General features: G+C 42.0%; 1 protein-coding gene across 3 annotated transcripts in view; it reads right to left on the bottom strand.

Moving 5' to 3' along the window:
• The window catches only part of NFATC3 (nuclear factor of activated T cells 3), a 106,379-nt gene that overhangs the window by 59,461 nt on the left and 29,053 nt on the right, over positions 1 to 17,865 (bottom strand). The window contains exon 1 of one of the 3 annotated variants that reach the window (XM_040615256.1): positions 14,933 to 15,228. The exons of 1 other annotated variant lie outside the window; for it this stretch is intronic. In XM_040615256.1, coding sequence (XP_040471190.1) covers positions 14,933 to 15,032 — 100 coding nt within the window. In that variant the 5' untranslated portion in view covers positions 15,033 to 15,228. Of the gene's footprint in view, positions 1 to 14,932; positions 15,229 to 17,865 lie in introns of those variants that run through there. One more of the 3 variants, XM_040615254.1, reaches the window with a different exon arrangement.

Raw genomic sequence — 17,865 nt, 5'->3', positions numbered from 1 at the left:
CCACTTCTTAATACTGAATTAACTGCCAGTATGAGACATTTGTCCAAAACGAGAGTAGAAAACACAGGTTTCTTTCTTACTTTGTAACCACTATGCTTTCACTCTTGTTTTCTCTCTCCTTGTAAAGTAGACCCTTCTCTATTTAAGTATAGAAAGTAAGTATGCAAGAGACCTCAGGTACTTCACTAGTCTATCACCTAGCAGATGAAATTAAATGTACTCAGACCACTCCCATTAGACACTGAAACTACTCTCAACACCTGTTAACAATATTGTCTCTGCAAACCAAGTAATTTGTTTTAATGCTGAATCACTGAGAGCTTTTGACCCATCACTAACATTTAACATAATCCTTAAAATTATACAGATTCTAGTGCTTTGTGTATGGGGTTTTGTTTTTTTAAAGTATTTTTTTTCAGTAGTAAGGGAATATTACACAGACACATAAACATTTCTGCAAACTAAAATGCTCCTATGTCAAATGTGACAGTGAGGCATCAAGTTCATACTATCATTTTCCATAAATCCAGACTGCATGACATTAATCACTATCAAAACTGCATTTTCCTATCCTTTCACTAGGATAGCAAACATTTTAAAAACACTTTTATTGAAGGTCTTCCTTTTTGCCATTTCCCATAACAAAACATGAAATGCTGACAGTAGTGAGCTACAGGTTTTCCCCATCTATTGGTACATTCATGTGCAAGATCAAATGCTCTTGCTTCTTAAGTCATTAGTATTAGAAGCATAGGTCAACAGAAGTAAAATGCAATCCTAATAAAAGCAATTATCCAGCTTCTCAAAAATTAGAAATAAAACAGTTACAGGTACAGAAATTTTGAAATAATAACGTTGTAGGAAAAGAACACTTGGAAGACTTCAAGTCCTGTGTGTAACCATTTACTGTCATTAACGGCCTTAGGAACAGTAGCAGCACATTGTGCTAGAACTCTCACTGCTGCAAAGAGTCTTATTTCTCTTGCAGCAATAATCATGAAATCTTAAAATATTTAAGACAATTTGTCCACTTTTGATGTCACTGGGATTTACAAAAAGCAGATGTACATTCAAAATTTAAGTTTCAAGGAGCTGAGATGGAGAGATCAGCCTAGCACAGATTTATCAACACCAGCTAGGAAGAACTTGGGGGAAGAGATGCAGAAGGCAGGAGAGCACTCTTCTGACTCGGGCTTCTTTGGTCCCTCTCCGCGAAAAACAACTTCTAATGAGTTTGGCACCGTGCTCTGCCATTACCCCTCCTCAGCAGCATACACACACACACTCAAAAAAACAGGAAGCTAGAAACCTAGAGTAAGAATTATGCATCTAATGAACACCAAATCCCAAAAGACTGTGGAAACAATATATTTTGAAGTCTAAATCATGCAAACCATTTTCAGATACAACCAATAAACAAGTAGATATATTTTAGTTTTCACACACAAACCCTCCCTGTTACAGTCATGTATTAAAATAACCTGTTAGTTGCTCATACAAAGGACAACACTAAGCTTTAAAAATTCTGTCGTTAATTCTACTAGGCTATTTACCAATAACTATTTTTGTACTATTAAAGACTGTAGAGAGAATCCAGTCTGGAAGAGCCCTCTAACCTTGAAGGAACTAGCAAACATACAAAGATGAATGGAACTTGGATGAAAGAAATGGGGGGGAGCGGGACAACATGACAGGACTCACACAAAAAGACCCACCACCAAACCCAAACAGCTCACAACCCTTAAGATGGAAAGGGGAATAGCTCAATAAAAAAGTAATGCAGGGCTTCCAGAAAGCAGAGGGTAAACAAACTCAGGGGAGTCTCACAATAGGCAAGTGCAAAGCAAAAAAAAAGCTATGGAGAAGCCCAAGGGAAAAAATTGAGTTATGGAAATCTGGTTACTTAATAGGAGAGCTATTACATCCAAACAATCCTACTGGGGGAGGAAAGACCGTAAAGAAGCGAAGCTGGCCAAGTCATGAGGCCTTCACTGACCGTAAAAATATAAGAAAGAAGCATTCAAGAAACAGAAACTAGGTCAGATTACTAAGGTAGACCATAAAAACTACCACAAGCGCATGGGGGTAAGATGCTACGATAGGACAGACACAGCAAAACACAAAGGCCAAGGGAAGCAGTGCCATTCACATCAAAAGCCTACCATGACCCTGAAAAGGCAGGTGTGTTAAATGCTTTTTCTCTACTTAAGTCAACTAAGTAAATTGATAAGAAAGTTAACAGCAATGCAGAGTAAAGAAAACTGGACTACATAAAAGGTTAAAAAGTACCAAAGAAGTACGGGCCAATAAGTTTAGATTCAGTTTTAGAAGTGGTATTAATAGCTTATTTGTTCCAGTAAGCATTTAAAAGGAGACAGGGAAACAAAACAAGAAGTCAATGTTTGCAAAGAACAAAATCGCGTCAAACAAATTTTGTTTTACGATCAAAGGAGGTCTTCTGGATAGCTAGCACAGAAAGTAACTCAGCTTTGCTTTAACTTAAGATTTTTAACACTGCCATGCATGGAAAAGCCACTCTGTCTTCAGAAATTTAGCGAAGCTGCCTTCTCCACCTGCTGAGATCAGGTTTACTACCGAGTGATCACAAAAGTTAGCAGATGTTCTGTGTTCACATAGTGCATATAAGCTATATAAAGCTGCAGACTTGCAAAGCAATCTTACATCAGGCATCTGTGTCATCCTTTATCAATGAGAACCAGAAGGTCTGTCACTTTGACTGTACATTTGCTACTGTCTGGAAACAGACCAGTCTGCAGAAGCTCCTGTTCAGTATTAAAACAACACTGGCTCATCCCTTACTAAGCTGCTAACTACACTTCAACGTAAGCGGTCTAACTGGAGAATATAATTAAATAATATCCAGAACAACTGCTCCTAAAGTACATTTTGCTCACTATTTGCCATATCAGACTGCATATTCAGGACTAGTAATGCTTGCCCACCAGTTGTTCGCTCCTCAGCGATGTGCTGGCACATGCGTATGTGCAGCTGTGCAGCGAGCCGGATTTCTCCACAGAAGGAAGGTCAATTACTATCAAATGTCTGAACACAGGCCCAGGGTTTGTAAGCGCATAAACAAACAGGTTCAGACAATAGGAGTCGGTATATAGTACTAAGAAAGTGCAACAGCGCCTAGGTCTTATAAAAATGCTACTGTGAAAAAAGCATCGGTAATCCAAGCCCTTTAAATAGCATGAGGAAAGACTTGAGCATTGCCACAGACATCATGTGTGTTCTCAGGCAAGTCACATAATCTGTCTCCACTCCCAAACCCTAAAAAGAACAACCACCTCTTCTTTCTCAGTTCTGTCACGACCGTTACCACTGTCTCTTTCTGAACGTGATGGTATTAAAGAATGCCACAGAAATATCTGCCAATTAGAACAAAAAGCATAGGCAGCTCCATTTTTTAATTTCATTATCCTACTGATTTGCAGCAGTTAATGTATTTTTGGGGATGAAAGGCTAGTCTTAATCTTCACAAAGAACACAAAACACACAGTCAGTTTTACTTTTGTGCATTTAAAAAGAAAAATCATGCTAAAGCTCTATAATTGGATATTTAACTCCAGTTCTCTGCTGCAAGCTGTAAATTCTCCAGATATGCCTCCTACAAATTTAAACATAAACTTAAAAAACACAACCAAGAAAAAAAAACCCTGAAAGATACAGCAATGCATTAGTTTATAAGCAGTACAACTGACTAGTAAGTCACCAAATATGGGACTAGTAAGGTATAAATTGTGAAAACAATTCAAGTAGCATGGTAGAGCAGGGGGAAGGCACATCCTTTATAGACCAAGTTCAGCAACACACAAAACTGTGAAAGTTTAAGCTTTCAGAAAAGGATGATTTACAACAACTGTCATTTTATGAAGCAGTTCTCCCTCTTCAATGATTTTATGTTCTGTTTTGTGGTCATATCAGATTACGCAAAAAGGATAAAAATAAAATTTACTTCTGTCAATCATGTACGCTAGAGGCAGCTCTGTCATGTCCATCAGAAGTTCATTTGTTTACTTGTGTTAAGAACACTGGAAATGTACAAGAAAAACAATGTTCTCAATAGCGGGAGCTCATCAATGCAGAATAATAATGAAGCTGCACTAGTTTAAGCAATTTAAACAACAAAATACTACAGCATATCAGATGTTTACAACTGACACTGAATAAAACAGGAACATGCTGGGTCTCAGGGTGTAACTACATGTTGTGTTTTTTTCAGCAGCAACTACCCTCCCACACAGGCTCACACGCAAAGCAGGAGGGGAAACGAGAAGAGTGGTATTTTTAACCCAGATGATTTTGGCAATCAGATTTGCAGTGCACCGACATAAACACCTGTATATACACAACTGACAGGATGGCAAGCTTTAGGACATGGGGAGAAGTGAGCAACCAGGACAGGAACTGCAGGTGTTTTCACCATAAAATAAAAATGTAACATGCAACTAAACCCTCAGGCCATAGCCTGGTATGCATTTAAACTAGAATGGCTGTCCTAGTGTACATCTAGCTTCAGCCTGAAGTAACAGAATTAAGTTCTGAATAGGGAAATAACAGTCATGAAATTTTATTTGGCTTGTAAGAACAAACTAAATAAACATGAAAATCAAATGCATCTGCTCAAGTCATAAGCACGTTTCAGAAAATCAGGTACTTCTGTCACAGCAAATGGAGTTAATCTCATTTGAGGTTTTTTCCTTTTCTTACAACACCTACGTTCTCATAATCTTTCATAGCAGAGTGCTTTGAGATACATCGGTAAAAAGTGACGTACAAAGCAGGTAAAGAATCCAGCTTGTAACCATAAGATTCAACAAGAATTAGTCATTTAAAGTTCAGTTACAAAAACAGAAAATAGCAACAGAAGTGCTAGGCAGTGTTTACACCCGTGCCTTCTCCCGCTCTCCTGGTATTTCTGGTTGATTATGAAGCATGTATTTATATGAACATTTATAGAGCTTGTCATTCAGTATTTAAGAACTATTCCTTAATACTCGTAACAGATTAAAAAATATTTACTTTTTGCTTTAAAAATCTGTAATTCTCCAGGGTCTTCTTTGCTTCCATTTTTCTCTGTGGGTGTGTCAGTGAACAGGGCACAGTATTTTACTGCATAACACATAAAACAGGAGCTGTTGCCCTCCAGTTTGATGAAGCCTCATTTGTCATTCAGTGTTAGAAAGTCAGCCTAACATGACCCAGGAGTTCAAAGATATTAAGAAATACACTACAGCCTTTTGGAAGATTCTTAAAATGACACAATACATCTGTGCAGTAGTAACTAATACATAGTATTAACATCCTATTTGCCACTGCTATTCTGAAGATGAACTACGTTATTCTATACAACCAGTTGTTAGACTTTGTGAAAGGACTGCAGCCCTGCAATCCCAGAGCATCTGGCATGCGTAGACATGGGAACTGGGAAAAGACTGAGCACTCCAAAACTGGTGTGTTGTGCCTGACCCACAGGAAGAAGACTGATCGTAAAGATAAGCGAGAACATCAGGCAAATACTGACTGAAGAGAACAAGGGAATTATGTGCTGTAGTTGCCAGCCAAAGGTTTGTCTAGACTCTTGATATTGCAGGCCAATTTATCACCCACAGCCTAACTCTTCCTTTGTTGGGGCAAAATGAGCAGATTCCATAAAAGGCCCTCCAGTTATTCCAAGTTCTGGTTTATATTGCACCTATAAACTGAAATTCTCACCTAACTACTGAAATGGATGTGTTCACCGCTGATCAGCTTCTGACACCAACGAGCTTGCTGACAGCAACCTGCTGCCCTGCACAGAGACAACTCCAGGTTTGCAGTCTGCTCCAGTCCTGAACCAAGCACTGAGCAGAATCCGAGTTTCCAAGATCAGAATGTGTAAGTAGGGCCATAGCAAGCAAAACAAGACAGGAATGTACAAGAAAATGGATATTTCAGTTTATAGGAGAGTATGGTGACATAGGCTAGGGTCTGTGTGAAAGGCAGTGGAAAAGGAATGCAATAAACCAAGGCAAGAAGTTTGAGTGGAGAGGGTTACACACTAAAGGGAGGGGAGACTGCAACAGGCGCATGCCTCTTTCTGTTTATCATACAGAGCATGGCACAGAGGCTGAGAACCAGTATGGACAGTATTCGAACAAACTAGTTTGGGAACTCTTCACACCTCAGCAAAATTACACTGTACTTCTGCAGCTGTCCTACAACATGACAGAGGGCAAACTATTCCACAGCAGGCAATCCTACCGTATAGTTAGCTCTGGATTTCAAATCATTAATATTACAGCTTTTCACCAGTATAGTTTATAATACAGCTTTAATGTCGACTTCAGGTGCACAAAACTGAAAGGCTCCATACATCAAAGGACTGAAAGAAGCCAGAAAGTTATCTGAAACTTTCCTGTTTTCCCAGCTGCTCACATGAATGTAGAATCAGAAACACCTTGAATTCACTTTGCTAAAACTGACACAGGCAGAAACAGGAACCAAACAACCAAACGAGAAAAGGGGAGGCTGAAGCTGAGCACGAACACTATTTTTCCAGCAACTTTCAGGATGTTTCCCCCAAAATACAAGGGAGACCATATTAGTGTGCCTCACAACAATGCAAGCCCTGAAACTTTGCATCTCTTCAGAGTCCTAAATAGCTTGTGTTTATTCCAGCAGGACTGGAGGTTTCACTTCATACCGTACCTAATCAGCCTCACCTCCTGCCCCCAACCAAAAAAGCTAGGCAACCTGGAAGACACTAGTATTTGCTCTCAGAAGTCTAAATTTGACAAATTGCACTGATGAAATACAAAGACTCTGACCTAATTTAAAGAAGCTATGCAAAATACAAAATGTTGACAAGATTTGCTTAGTGGTTCTTTGGATTAAGCCACACATTCTCTTGTGGCCTTGTCACTCGAGTACAGTTATCCCAAATGACACCGTCACAAGCCTTTTGCAATCATACACAGTTACTCCATCTCCTCATCTCTTCTGAGTTTCTGATTTAGGGAACAACTCCTAGAAAGCATCTAAGATACACATGAGTAGCTATAAATCACTGTAGAGATTGTTACAGCCCATTATGCAGCCATCAAAAGCAGTGAAACACTGTCGCTAATGGTCAATAAGTGCACCCTGACTGCCTTATCAGCTCATCATTCTGTTCTTAGATTATGCTTTCATTTTGGGTAGATACAAAGGGTTACTCTGTAAAACAACTTCAGTTAGCAAGTAAAAGTTTGTTCTCTGTCCCAGCTACAAAGAGTCACACTTCTGTTCCCTCTCCAGTATGGTACAAATGTTGCCTGTCACTGAACTTAGGTTTTAGTGGTCTTCCCATTTTCTTCTATTTACCAAAACCATTACAAAAAATAAAATCTAGGATTAAAATTATCCCAGCATTTGTTCCTAAAAAGGAAAGTTAGCAGCCACTAAAACATGAAGAATCATTAAGCCGGGAACTTAAAATTATTTGCTTCCTGCAATCTCAAATAACCTCATACATACGAAAAACAGAAAGAACTGTTTGAAAGGACCTAAGAGTAAGTCTAAAGAGGAATATTTACAAGATTTTGGAAATAACCCTCTCCACCAATCTATTAAAAAACAAACAGAAAAATTCAATTCCATCCAGCAATTTTGCTACATTAAAAGTATTTCTCATTTTTAGAAGTGATGACTATCCCACAAAATGCAGTCTGAGAAGCTATTTTTTAAACAAAAGTAATTGCTATTAATCTAAATATTAATATGAATAACATGTTTCTACATTTCTGGGACTAATAAATTAGCTGTAAGTATCTGCATATGTTTCTACCTACGAATGTATTTTATGAAGTTCATATGAAGTTTTTGTTTCTGCTTCCAACAACCAAAACCCCAACACCACCCAAACCAAATCCAGAGTTCTATTTTCACAAATTTGTTGCTGAAAGATCATGGGTTTATATAAAGTCAGATCTCCAGGAAGTTGATTCTTCTCTCCTTCCCCCCCCCACACATAAAAATGAGGACTGGGCCTCCCAAACTAAACTGACAAAAGTATCTTCTCTTCTACCACACCTATCGTCCTTTGTCTGGAAAGTAACCATAAGCATTCAGTGCCACCAAGACATTTAATCAGAAGAGCCACGTAAATGATTAAGTTCAGCTGTTCAGTTAACTCGCGAGATGTGCGAGACACAACACAGCCCAAAGCCCTGCATATCAACCAGTCCTACACTTCTTCAGATTTAAACTGATCTTCCTTGAATGACTTTGAACAATTCCACAATTTTTTTTAATGTTCTCTTTTGCCAGAATTTCACAACACTCACAGATCTGTGTACTAAAGGTGGAAAAGAACACTGGCTTGTTAATAAGCTTGCTCCTGCCGTGCAGTTTTACTTAGCCTTACTGATCATTTCACTCATCTTAAATTCCACTGTCATCCGAACCCCACATGGCATGCCTGGACAAATGCAAGGACTTGGATGTTGTTTTACAGGCTGGGCTCACTGCCAGGTCTGCTCCACGCACTTCCCTGGCCCACTGGGGCAGCTTTAGGCAACGACTCCCGTATTTATGTTGTTCCTGTGAAGGGCTAAACTGCTGCTTACTATCGAACCAGGCCCCATCTACCCTCATTTCTCACTCGTACACAGCAACATTACTTATTTGGCTGCTCTCCGGGTGGCATATGACAAACTGCTTGCAGTTGTACAACACAAACAAAAGGAAAAAAGATGACCATCATGTTTTAAGCAGAGGGCTACTTATTACTTTGAAGAAAGAAAGGGCTTATTTCTAATTTTCAGAAATCATGCAAGATAAAACCAGTAGCACAAATGCTTTTGTACCCTGCCCATCTCCCACATCCCAACAGTCAGGATTTGTTTCCATTTGCACTGTGCCCACAACTCAGATGGGAGGGAAGGGGGCAGAGGGTGAGGTGCAACTACAATTTCACACACAAAATAAGCAAATTTGTCAAACCAGGGATCTTTTTCAAATCCCCACACTATGCAGTGACTCACTACATAGTGTTCTCAATGCACTGTGTAGTGGTTCAAGAGCCATATGCCAAACCATAAAAGTTATGAAATCAGATCAGGTGCAACTACAACTGCTTTGCAACAGCACACAAGAGAGTTTGGTATTTTCCCAAGTGGTCTCATCCTGGTCAAGCTTTATCCAAATAGGCAAGATTTGATTTAGCCAGCATGCCATGAAAAAACACAATGTATTCAAACACATCAGCTTCCCAGGATTACCATTTTAATGTTACTCTTTGTGGTGAGGCAACTGACTCCATTGACACCAGATTTGACTTTAATACACTTTTTCCTCTGGTTCTTCGTCAGTGAAATCTTTTCTTAAGTTATCTTGAAGTCACAAGGTTCTTGACACAGACCCTCTATTTTTGGCGAGATGCAGCTGTTTGGTTTACCCTCCTCCCCTCCATCAGCAGATTATATAACCGCAGCCTAAGACTGGATTTGCTTTATGTCCCTGCGTGTCAATCTTTTACGTGCACAGATACCAGCATCCGCTAGCTTGTACAATAAAATCGTAATAACTAAATTACCCTCAAGTGGTGGTTTCCATTACAATACATTTAATGCTCAACATCTAATAAATAAACAAACATTAATGTTAAGAAGTATGGTTTATGTCTAAGGGAGGAAAAAAAAGAAACTGACTCAAGCGACTTGTCCATTCATTCCTTTCTTAAAGTTGCACCAGTTGATCCCATCTTAATCCACATGAGCACTCTTTTGTAAAGCAAATGTTTAAAGACCAGCACACACAGCTCTATTTATATGCATGGCTCAAATTATACATATTAACCACCGAGTTACTATCTTGTGCAAAGGCTTTCTCTCCTACCCATTTATATATAGGCAACCAAATCTAAACAGAATAAAAAGACTTTAAAAAGGAATAAAACTTCAGGTGAACCACACAGGTGTGCAAGATGGTCTGTTAAAAAAGTACTTCAGAAGATCATGTCTCACAAGTTTCTCTCAGCTAAGGAAAGCAAACTTTTAATCAGTTCTGGATCAGAAATATTTGATCACAAAAATGAATTTCACCAAGAGCAACCCTCAGTCAGCTCACACCTCAGGTTCACAATTACTGCCAGCATTAAGCCTTTAATTATCCACTCAGTCTAACTGTGAGACTGCTCTCTTTCCCACCACAACTTGCTTAGTATCGCTTACCTTAATCACCATCTCAGGGAAAAGAACAAAAAGTTCAAGCACGCTGCAAACTTCTGGAAACAGCTTAGGCTGTTTTCTACTGTCTACCAACAAACCCTGACAGCAATACCTGTCATGAATACACATTTAAGAAGTGAAGAATATTTTACATATTAATGATCAAGGCAAAGGTATAAAGACTAGTATTGTGGTGGTGTTTCAGTACAAGGCATTGGCTTTAAGACTTCTACTATGTATCTAAATTAAATGACACTTATATTGTGCCAGGTTTTGCCACAGAGCTTGCTTCAGAGCACTCAACACCACTGGAGGGAGGTAACTGCCGAGCAGCCCAAGCAGCCTGCACACGCTCATAGAGAAAGAAGGTCAGACACAGAAACCTTCAAAAGAAAAGATCAGGTATTACTTTGACAGTCACAATAGCAACATGCGTATTTCCATTTTGATCCTTAGTAACAGCCTCAGGCCAACTAATAGGTCTAAGCTAAAAGACAAAAAAAAAAAACCTCAAAGGAGAGCAACAGTATAGAAGTTTTCAAACAAACTAAAGATCCAAATCCAGATACACTGTCCATATTCAGAGCGAGGCTCCAGCTTGCAAAGATGTTTTGAATTGTCACTAAATTCATCACAGAACTGGGATATTTTTCATACTTCTCATACCATGCTTTTCAGGAGAAAAGTAAGAGATTGTGAGATTTCATCTGTAACAAGATTACCAAATAGTATTACTTAACCAAATATTAAGTCACAGGAAACAAGGAGAACCTCTTTTCAGCTTGTTTCATGGTTTCCAAGAAAATAAAACAGATATTATGAATCAGAAGTCCAAGGAGGGTATCTTTATCAGCCCTCATATTTTGAGAAAACAAATATACAGAATCAATGAAGGATGACTACTTAAATTGAAAGACAATAAGAACTTCTCCTCCTCTGCTTCACAACCCAAGAACAAAAGGTGGGTGTTAGGGTGAAATTCCACATATTGCTCTATTTTACTGGGTAGCAAAACCTTAGCCTGTCTTTCACTCTTAGAGGACCTCATCACAAGTAAGAGGAATGTTTTAGATAGGATTCTAAACAGCAATACCAATACCCCCTCTGTCAGAATTCCCCGAGTAATGAAATAATTCATTTTCTGGATATTGAACAGTTTGCAGCCTCTAATTTTAAGTCAGTCCCCACTTCACATACCAAGAAGAAATAATTTTGGATGTTACAGAACCGTACAAGATCCTGAATTCCCAGCTTAGTACTACATACCCCAAGTTCTTTGAAGACCCTTACTTTGTAAAAACTCATTATTTAAAATGGGAGCTGAACCCTTAAAATAAAAATTCGGCTAAAGAAACAATCATAGCAACTTGCATTTGCTCCCCTTTTGCACAGTTTGGCATTTAAACAGTATGCCGCACCCTCAGCGGAGTTTTTAGCAGTAGTGTGAAGACCTTAATGCAGTTTATTTGTTTAATGTTTAATAAATTCTAGGCAAACTTCCAAAAATTATATTGAATAGTAATGCAAAACTGGGGGGGTGAAAGGGATGGAGACATCATTAGAAAAGCATTCCTAATTAAATCTGACTATTCAAGTGTCACACATGACATCTTAAAAAAATCTCTTCATTAAAGAGACCAAACATGGTGGCTTCTCAAATACATTAATTGAAAAAGTTAGTTACATGACCATCTATTTTAGTAGAGGGTACAGACCTGAATGATACTGTCATTCAAATACCTACTCAGGCATTTCAAATGCAACTGATACAAGGTGGCAAGATGCAAGCAGATGCAACTGCAACTAACCCAAAGGGTTTGGAAGAAAAGAGTATACCAAAGAGATTTGGTTCGCTTCAGAGTGAGTGCTCTATAGCATTACCCTTGCACACTGGAGGCCCGAGTTATTTTGTCAGGAAAAGATGAAGCTTTTTAGTACCTAGAACTGTACCACCTGTTTTGAGTGCTGAACACAACAAAAAAAAAAATAAAAAAAAAAAATCAAAGTGCCAATTTCTTTCCTCTTTGAGACAAGGGCACTAAACTGTCTAAGAAGAAGAGTGCAAGATTTTGCGGAAGGTGCTTAGTACCTAACTTCTACTTAAAAGCAGCTGAAGAGCTTTTGACAATCTCTAATTTGGCAACCATTTGAGCAAATTTTCACTTCAGCTTACAAGCTATATGGAATGGGCTATGCCTTAGATTTCAGGCAAAGTATGCTACAAAGACTGCAGTATTCGACTACAGACTGCCAAGCATATTTAAACCATCTTTCGTGCATTCCCCTCTGCAGCAGGAACTACAACTTTCAGATCAAACACACAAGCACTACTGCAGAACATTAGTCTCAATTCCTGCCAATTAGCACAAAACTAAACAGAATAGCTCACTTTTTCTTGCTTTTGGTTAAAAATACAGTTAAAGATAAAATCTACATATATATATACATGCTTATGTACATACATACATAACAGAATAAAATCCTCAAAACACGACAGAAGTCTCAACATAAAAGAAAGCATTAACATAGATTTCCATGTTATTTACACAAGAACTTAGTACTAGACGCTTCTTTCATAAGGGTGCCAATCCCAGACACTTCTTCAGATACAGCACAAAGCATGAGAACATGTTTTCAAGTATTCGCCACGATCATGGATGACTTAGTATTTTTAACATTATTTATTTCAGATTAAGCAATGTTCCCTGTGACCTACATGTTTTTTTATTCTCATACATTAGGAAAAAAAATATCCTCACTTTGCTGCACAACGGACAACATCATTGAAGTGAGTGATATGGGCTTATGAGACCCAAGAACTTTAGTTTATCTAGCTAATATACTCGGAAGAGGAATAAGGGGGAAATGTAAGACTTCCAATATAAGTCCTCTCTCATGTGAAATCTATTTCTTCAGATGTAAAATTAACGGACAGAATTAACAGCTAAACTCTGGCAATCCTTTTAATAAAATACTTGAAGCCAGAGCCCTATTCTAACCCCTTTCCCCTGAAGGCCACATCTGTGCACAGCAGGCGAGATCATCTCCAGTATTCCACAAAACAGTGGAATTACTGAGTTACAGATGCAGGATTTCTTACTGAAAGATCAGTTTATGGTCTGAGTATCACATTTTCAAAATCTGCCTTAGAAATAGTTTTAACTTATCAAGCACATAAAAATTCACCATATTCGGAGTAATAGCTGAACTGCTTCTTAAGGAATGCTACCAAAATACAAATATTATAAAAGGGAATTGAGTACCACTAGTATTTCCAGTTTTCTGAGCAACTTGTTTTCACATTCTCATCTATCATCAACTGAGGAACATAGCTAAGACCACTAGCTTTGTGTAGAAAAAAACCCCACAACAGGAATAGGGGGGTGTCAAGTATTGTACTCTGTTAACAGTCCCCATTGTTTCATATGGCTCTGTAATACATTTATTTGGCTAGCAGATCTCAGGCCCCCTTCCCAGAAGCACCATCTGCTACTCCTGCCTATTCTAGGCAAAGAAAAATCTCCCTTTATCTGAAAGAATCTGTAAACTAAGTCTTAGCACCAAGAAAGTTAGAGATTTTGCAACAAATTAATTCTGAGTGTTCGCACTGGATTATATGCGGACCGTATCGAACAGTTTGTTTTCTAATCAACTTATGCAGGCAACCGAGTCAGAGAACAAAACAACATGGCTGCATCATTTAGCCTGGATCCAGCCGTGTTTCAGAGCTATCTTATCATCTAACTAGTTAGACTTAGTGCACTACCAATTAATACTTATTTCAAGTAGGTCAGAAAAAAAAAAAGCACGCAGCCGTCGACCCGTGGTCCAGCCGCACACCGCACAGCTGGCTCTTCTGGATTCCCCGCAACATAGTTTGCAGGAAACACTTTATTTTCTGCAGTTTAAAGAAACATGAGGCTTTTTAAACGGGGTTTTCAGGCTCGGATACTACAAAACAGAATAAAATGGAAGGGCTCCGAGACGTGTGTATCGGCACACACGGACCCAGCAGCCCCCCCACCTCATCGCGCAGCGTTTGGCCCATCCACACGCACGTACACAAAGTTTGTAAGAACACACTGGAGTAACGACGATGCGTTATACACGGGGAAGGGTTCGGTTGAAACTTTTCACCGCCAGAGCGCCAGACCCGCCCGCAGCCCGGCCCCGCCGCTCCCCTCCCGGTGCCAAGTGTAACGGCACGCTGTGCTCACCGGGACCCCCCCGGCCGCCCCCCCGGCCGCTGCAACGCCGCCCCAGCCGGGCGCCGGCAGCACGGCGGCTCGCAGGCGGGTCCCCCCGCAGCCCCCGGCCCGGGATGGGGGAGCAGGCCCGCCAGACCCAACCGGCCCCCGCCCCCACGACTGCCGGGGGGTCCCCCCCCACCCCCCGCCCCGGGGGGTGCTCCTCCCGCACGGCGGAGTCCTCGGGTTTCTTTACTCGAGAAAAGTTGTAAGGGCGGCCCGGGGAGCCCCGATGGCGGATCGCCCCCCTCAGCCCCCCAGGTCCCGTGAGGCGGCCGCAGCCTGAGGGAGCAGGGAGGAGGGAGAGGAGGGCCGGCGCCGCTTCCCCGCCCCGCCACCCCCCCGCCCCGCTCTCCCGCGGCGGGGCAGGCGGCAGCCCCCCCTCCCCGCCCTCGCCTCGCTCGGAGGAAAACAGGAAGCCGACCCCGACGGCCGGGGCGGCGGGAGCGGAGCGGCCGCGGCGGAGCGCACCTGCAGGCCCCAGCGGCGGCCCGGGGCCGGGCTGCCCGTCCTCCCCGAAGATCAGCCTGAAATCGAACTCGTCGGTGGCGCCGCAGTTTGCCGTAGTCATGGGTTTGGCCGGCGAAGCGAAACGAGACCCCCTCGCCCTGCCGGGCCGCGCCGGACTCCTGCCGGGCTGCGCTCCCCGCCGCTGCCCCTCAGGGCCGCCTCATAACACCGGATGGCGCCGCGGTCGGGAGGGGAGGGGGTGGGCGGGGGAGGGGAGGGCGCGGGGAGGCGGCAGCGCGAGCGGCGGCTCGGGCCCCAGCGCGAGCTCCCGTGCCCGGGCGCCTTCTGTCACTCAGCGGGGGTGGGAGGGCGCCTACTACGGGCCGCGGCTGGCCCCGCCCCGCCCGGCCCCGCCCCGCGCCGTGCCCCCGGGCAGCCCCCCGCCCCTCGGCGGCGGTTCCCACAGTTGGGCGCTCTCACGCGGTGACGTCTGCGGCCCCGGTGCGGCGGAGGGAGGGAGGGAGGGAGGGGGGGGGGGGGCACCCAGCGCACATGGCGCCCAGCGCTCGCCCAGCCCCGCACCGCGCGGGCTGCCGGGGCTTGTAGTTGGTTGGTTGGCCCGCAGCGGGCGCCCAATCCGGTGGAGCCAGATGAGCACAAAGGGGCGGGGCAGCGCCGCGGGGTGCGGGTGCCACGTGTCGCCCCGTCGGGGCCGGGAGTGCTGGTCCGGGACGCGGCAGCTCCGGGGGCCCGGCCGTGAGCCCCCTGCAAGGCGCACGCAGCCCCCGGGCAGAACGAAGGGGGCTCCCTTTTGTGGGGCGCGGCCTGCGCGCTGCTTTTCTAAAGAAAAAAAAATAAACTGTATGTAAATAGGTGGTGTTCTAGGCGCCAATTCGCGGCTTGGGTAATTAGGTAAGTTGGCGCAAGCTGAGGAATGTGACTTGGGTAACACATGCCGTGAAGGGCGCTAAGCTGTCCACCACCTTCCAGGCTGCTGGGAAACAGTGGCGGTGCAGCAACTGTAAGGAGACTAATCACAATACTTCTAGCAGCGTGTGCTATCAATGAAGGCAGCCCAGCAGCCGTTCGGAAGAGCACAGAAGTGCCAGAACGTTCTGCCTGCACAGTAACATACCATCATCCATTTTGCCTCACATTAAGCTTAAAAGACAAATACAAGAATGAAAGAAAACGTAGAGTTTAAGTTGTTCATATAGCAGAAGCATCATTGCCAGCAGTAGATGGCAGGGTAGAAACCGTAATTGGCCCGATGTGCCTGGAATTTGCAGTCTAAGAAATCCTAGAGCAATTTAATGAAACTGTCACTGGGTGCTGTGGCACTAATAAAAGATTAACTCTCAACACCTGTGACCTAGGAGGATTTCAGGTTTGTGCAAAAACTTGGGCATTGATGGGAATTAAACTGCTACTCACAGCCCGTCACGTTTGCTTATAGATAGTGATGCGATAGTACAGTTTTATTTACATTATGGACTGAAACTTGCATTAAACAGAAATACCGTTGCAATGTCCTTTAAACGTTAAAGGACTGGGTTTTGTTACTTAGTTGAAAAATTAACTGAATGAAAGTTACTGTGTCATGACTTTATGGCCATGCGGAAATTATAGCTTTATCTGTTAAAACTGGGTGACCCATAAATAACTAATTGGAATTGTTTCTATGCACAGGGTCTTTTTGTGTTTGCTGCTGTTCAGGTGGATCCAAGCAGGTGTATTGTAAAACCCCTCCTGGACAGGAGGGGTTTGCCCAAGTGAAAACGGGAGCTGCTTTTATTGCCCAGAATACAAAACAGCCATATGTTTATCTTTTTCTTAACCTACTAATGCACCATCCTTTCTATTGTCACTTCCCAGCACCGCTAGCTAGTTCTTTACCTAAAATACATGAGCAGTTACTATTTAAACCGAAGGCTGATGCTCTTGTTAGGGTAGCCAACTGCCTCTCCTGAAGGAAGCCCAAACCTTTATAAGATGCTCACACCCAGTTAGCCTGTAGCCTCTTTTTACCTCTAAATCCAAGGTCATGTAGCAAGACAAGCTGGTAAAGAATGTGTAATTGGATTAACCGTGGTTAAGAAAAACCCTTGTGCATTCCTGAATGAAAACAGGTCTACAATGAACAATTCAGTAAAACATCATACATATAAAATGGTTCTTAGCAGCTAGCTTCTGTCTAAAAACTTTTGGGTAATCTTTCACATTTTCAAAGCAGCTATGTCAGAATTTGTCTTATTGTTAAATAATTGTTGTGTCAGATTACAGCACATGGAGTAACCATAGTAGTTTCCTGTTCTGCTATACCAGTAGGTTATTCATTATGCATGTCCCTGGAGAAAAATACAACCAAACTTGTTCTCTCCACAGGGGGAAATGTGAACACAAGCAAGTATTTAATCTATGTTCTTTGATAAGATGCTCAGTGTGTATTTCTAAAGAGTATGTTAAATTAAAAATATGGGTATTATTGTCTTGTTCCTTTGCCTTAACTGTAAAACAAATCTTTTCTCCCCTGTTTGAGACATTATTCATTCTGAAAACTAAGACACATGCAGGTCATCAGGCAGTGCTTTTAGTCCTACCTACAGATGTCAATTAAAAAGAAAAAGGACCATACATCCTAAAATAAAAGAGTTACTGGTTACGTCATGACCACCTAGCTAACAAGTTAAGAATTTACAGAATATGTAGAAGGAAAGGTGGCATTGTAAGCAATTAATAGTTACTTACAGTAATCTTTATAAAGCTTTTTACATCAAAATAAGATACATCTGTCCGAGTTCAGAACTTCCATTTCTTGCCAGCAACATCCTTTATTTTTGTCTTCACCATATTTTTCATTTTGCTGTCCCTTTCCTACGGCACCAAAACGCGCATCCTTCCTGCATTTGAATTTTTAGAAGAAAAACACCTTCAGACCCTTTCTATACAGCTGA

The sequence above is a fragment of the Falco naumanni genome, chromosome 15 (assembly GCF_017639655.2).
Source record: "Falco naumanni isolate bFalNau1 chromosome 15, bFalNau1.pat, whole genome shotgun sequence".
In the NCBI taxonomy this organism is placed as follows: domain Eukaryota; kingdom Metazoa; phylum Chordata; class Aves; order Falconiformes; family Falconidae; genus Falco; species Falco naumanni.
Note: the sequence above shows the minus strand (reverse complement) of the source record. Positions and strands in the feature narration are given on the sequence as shown.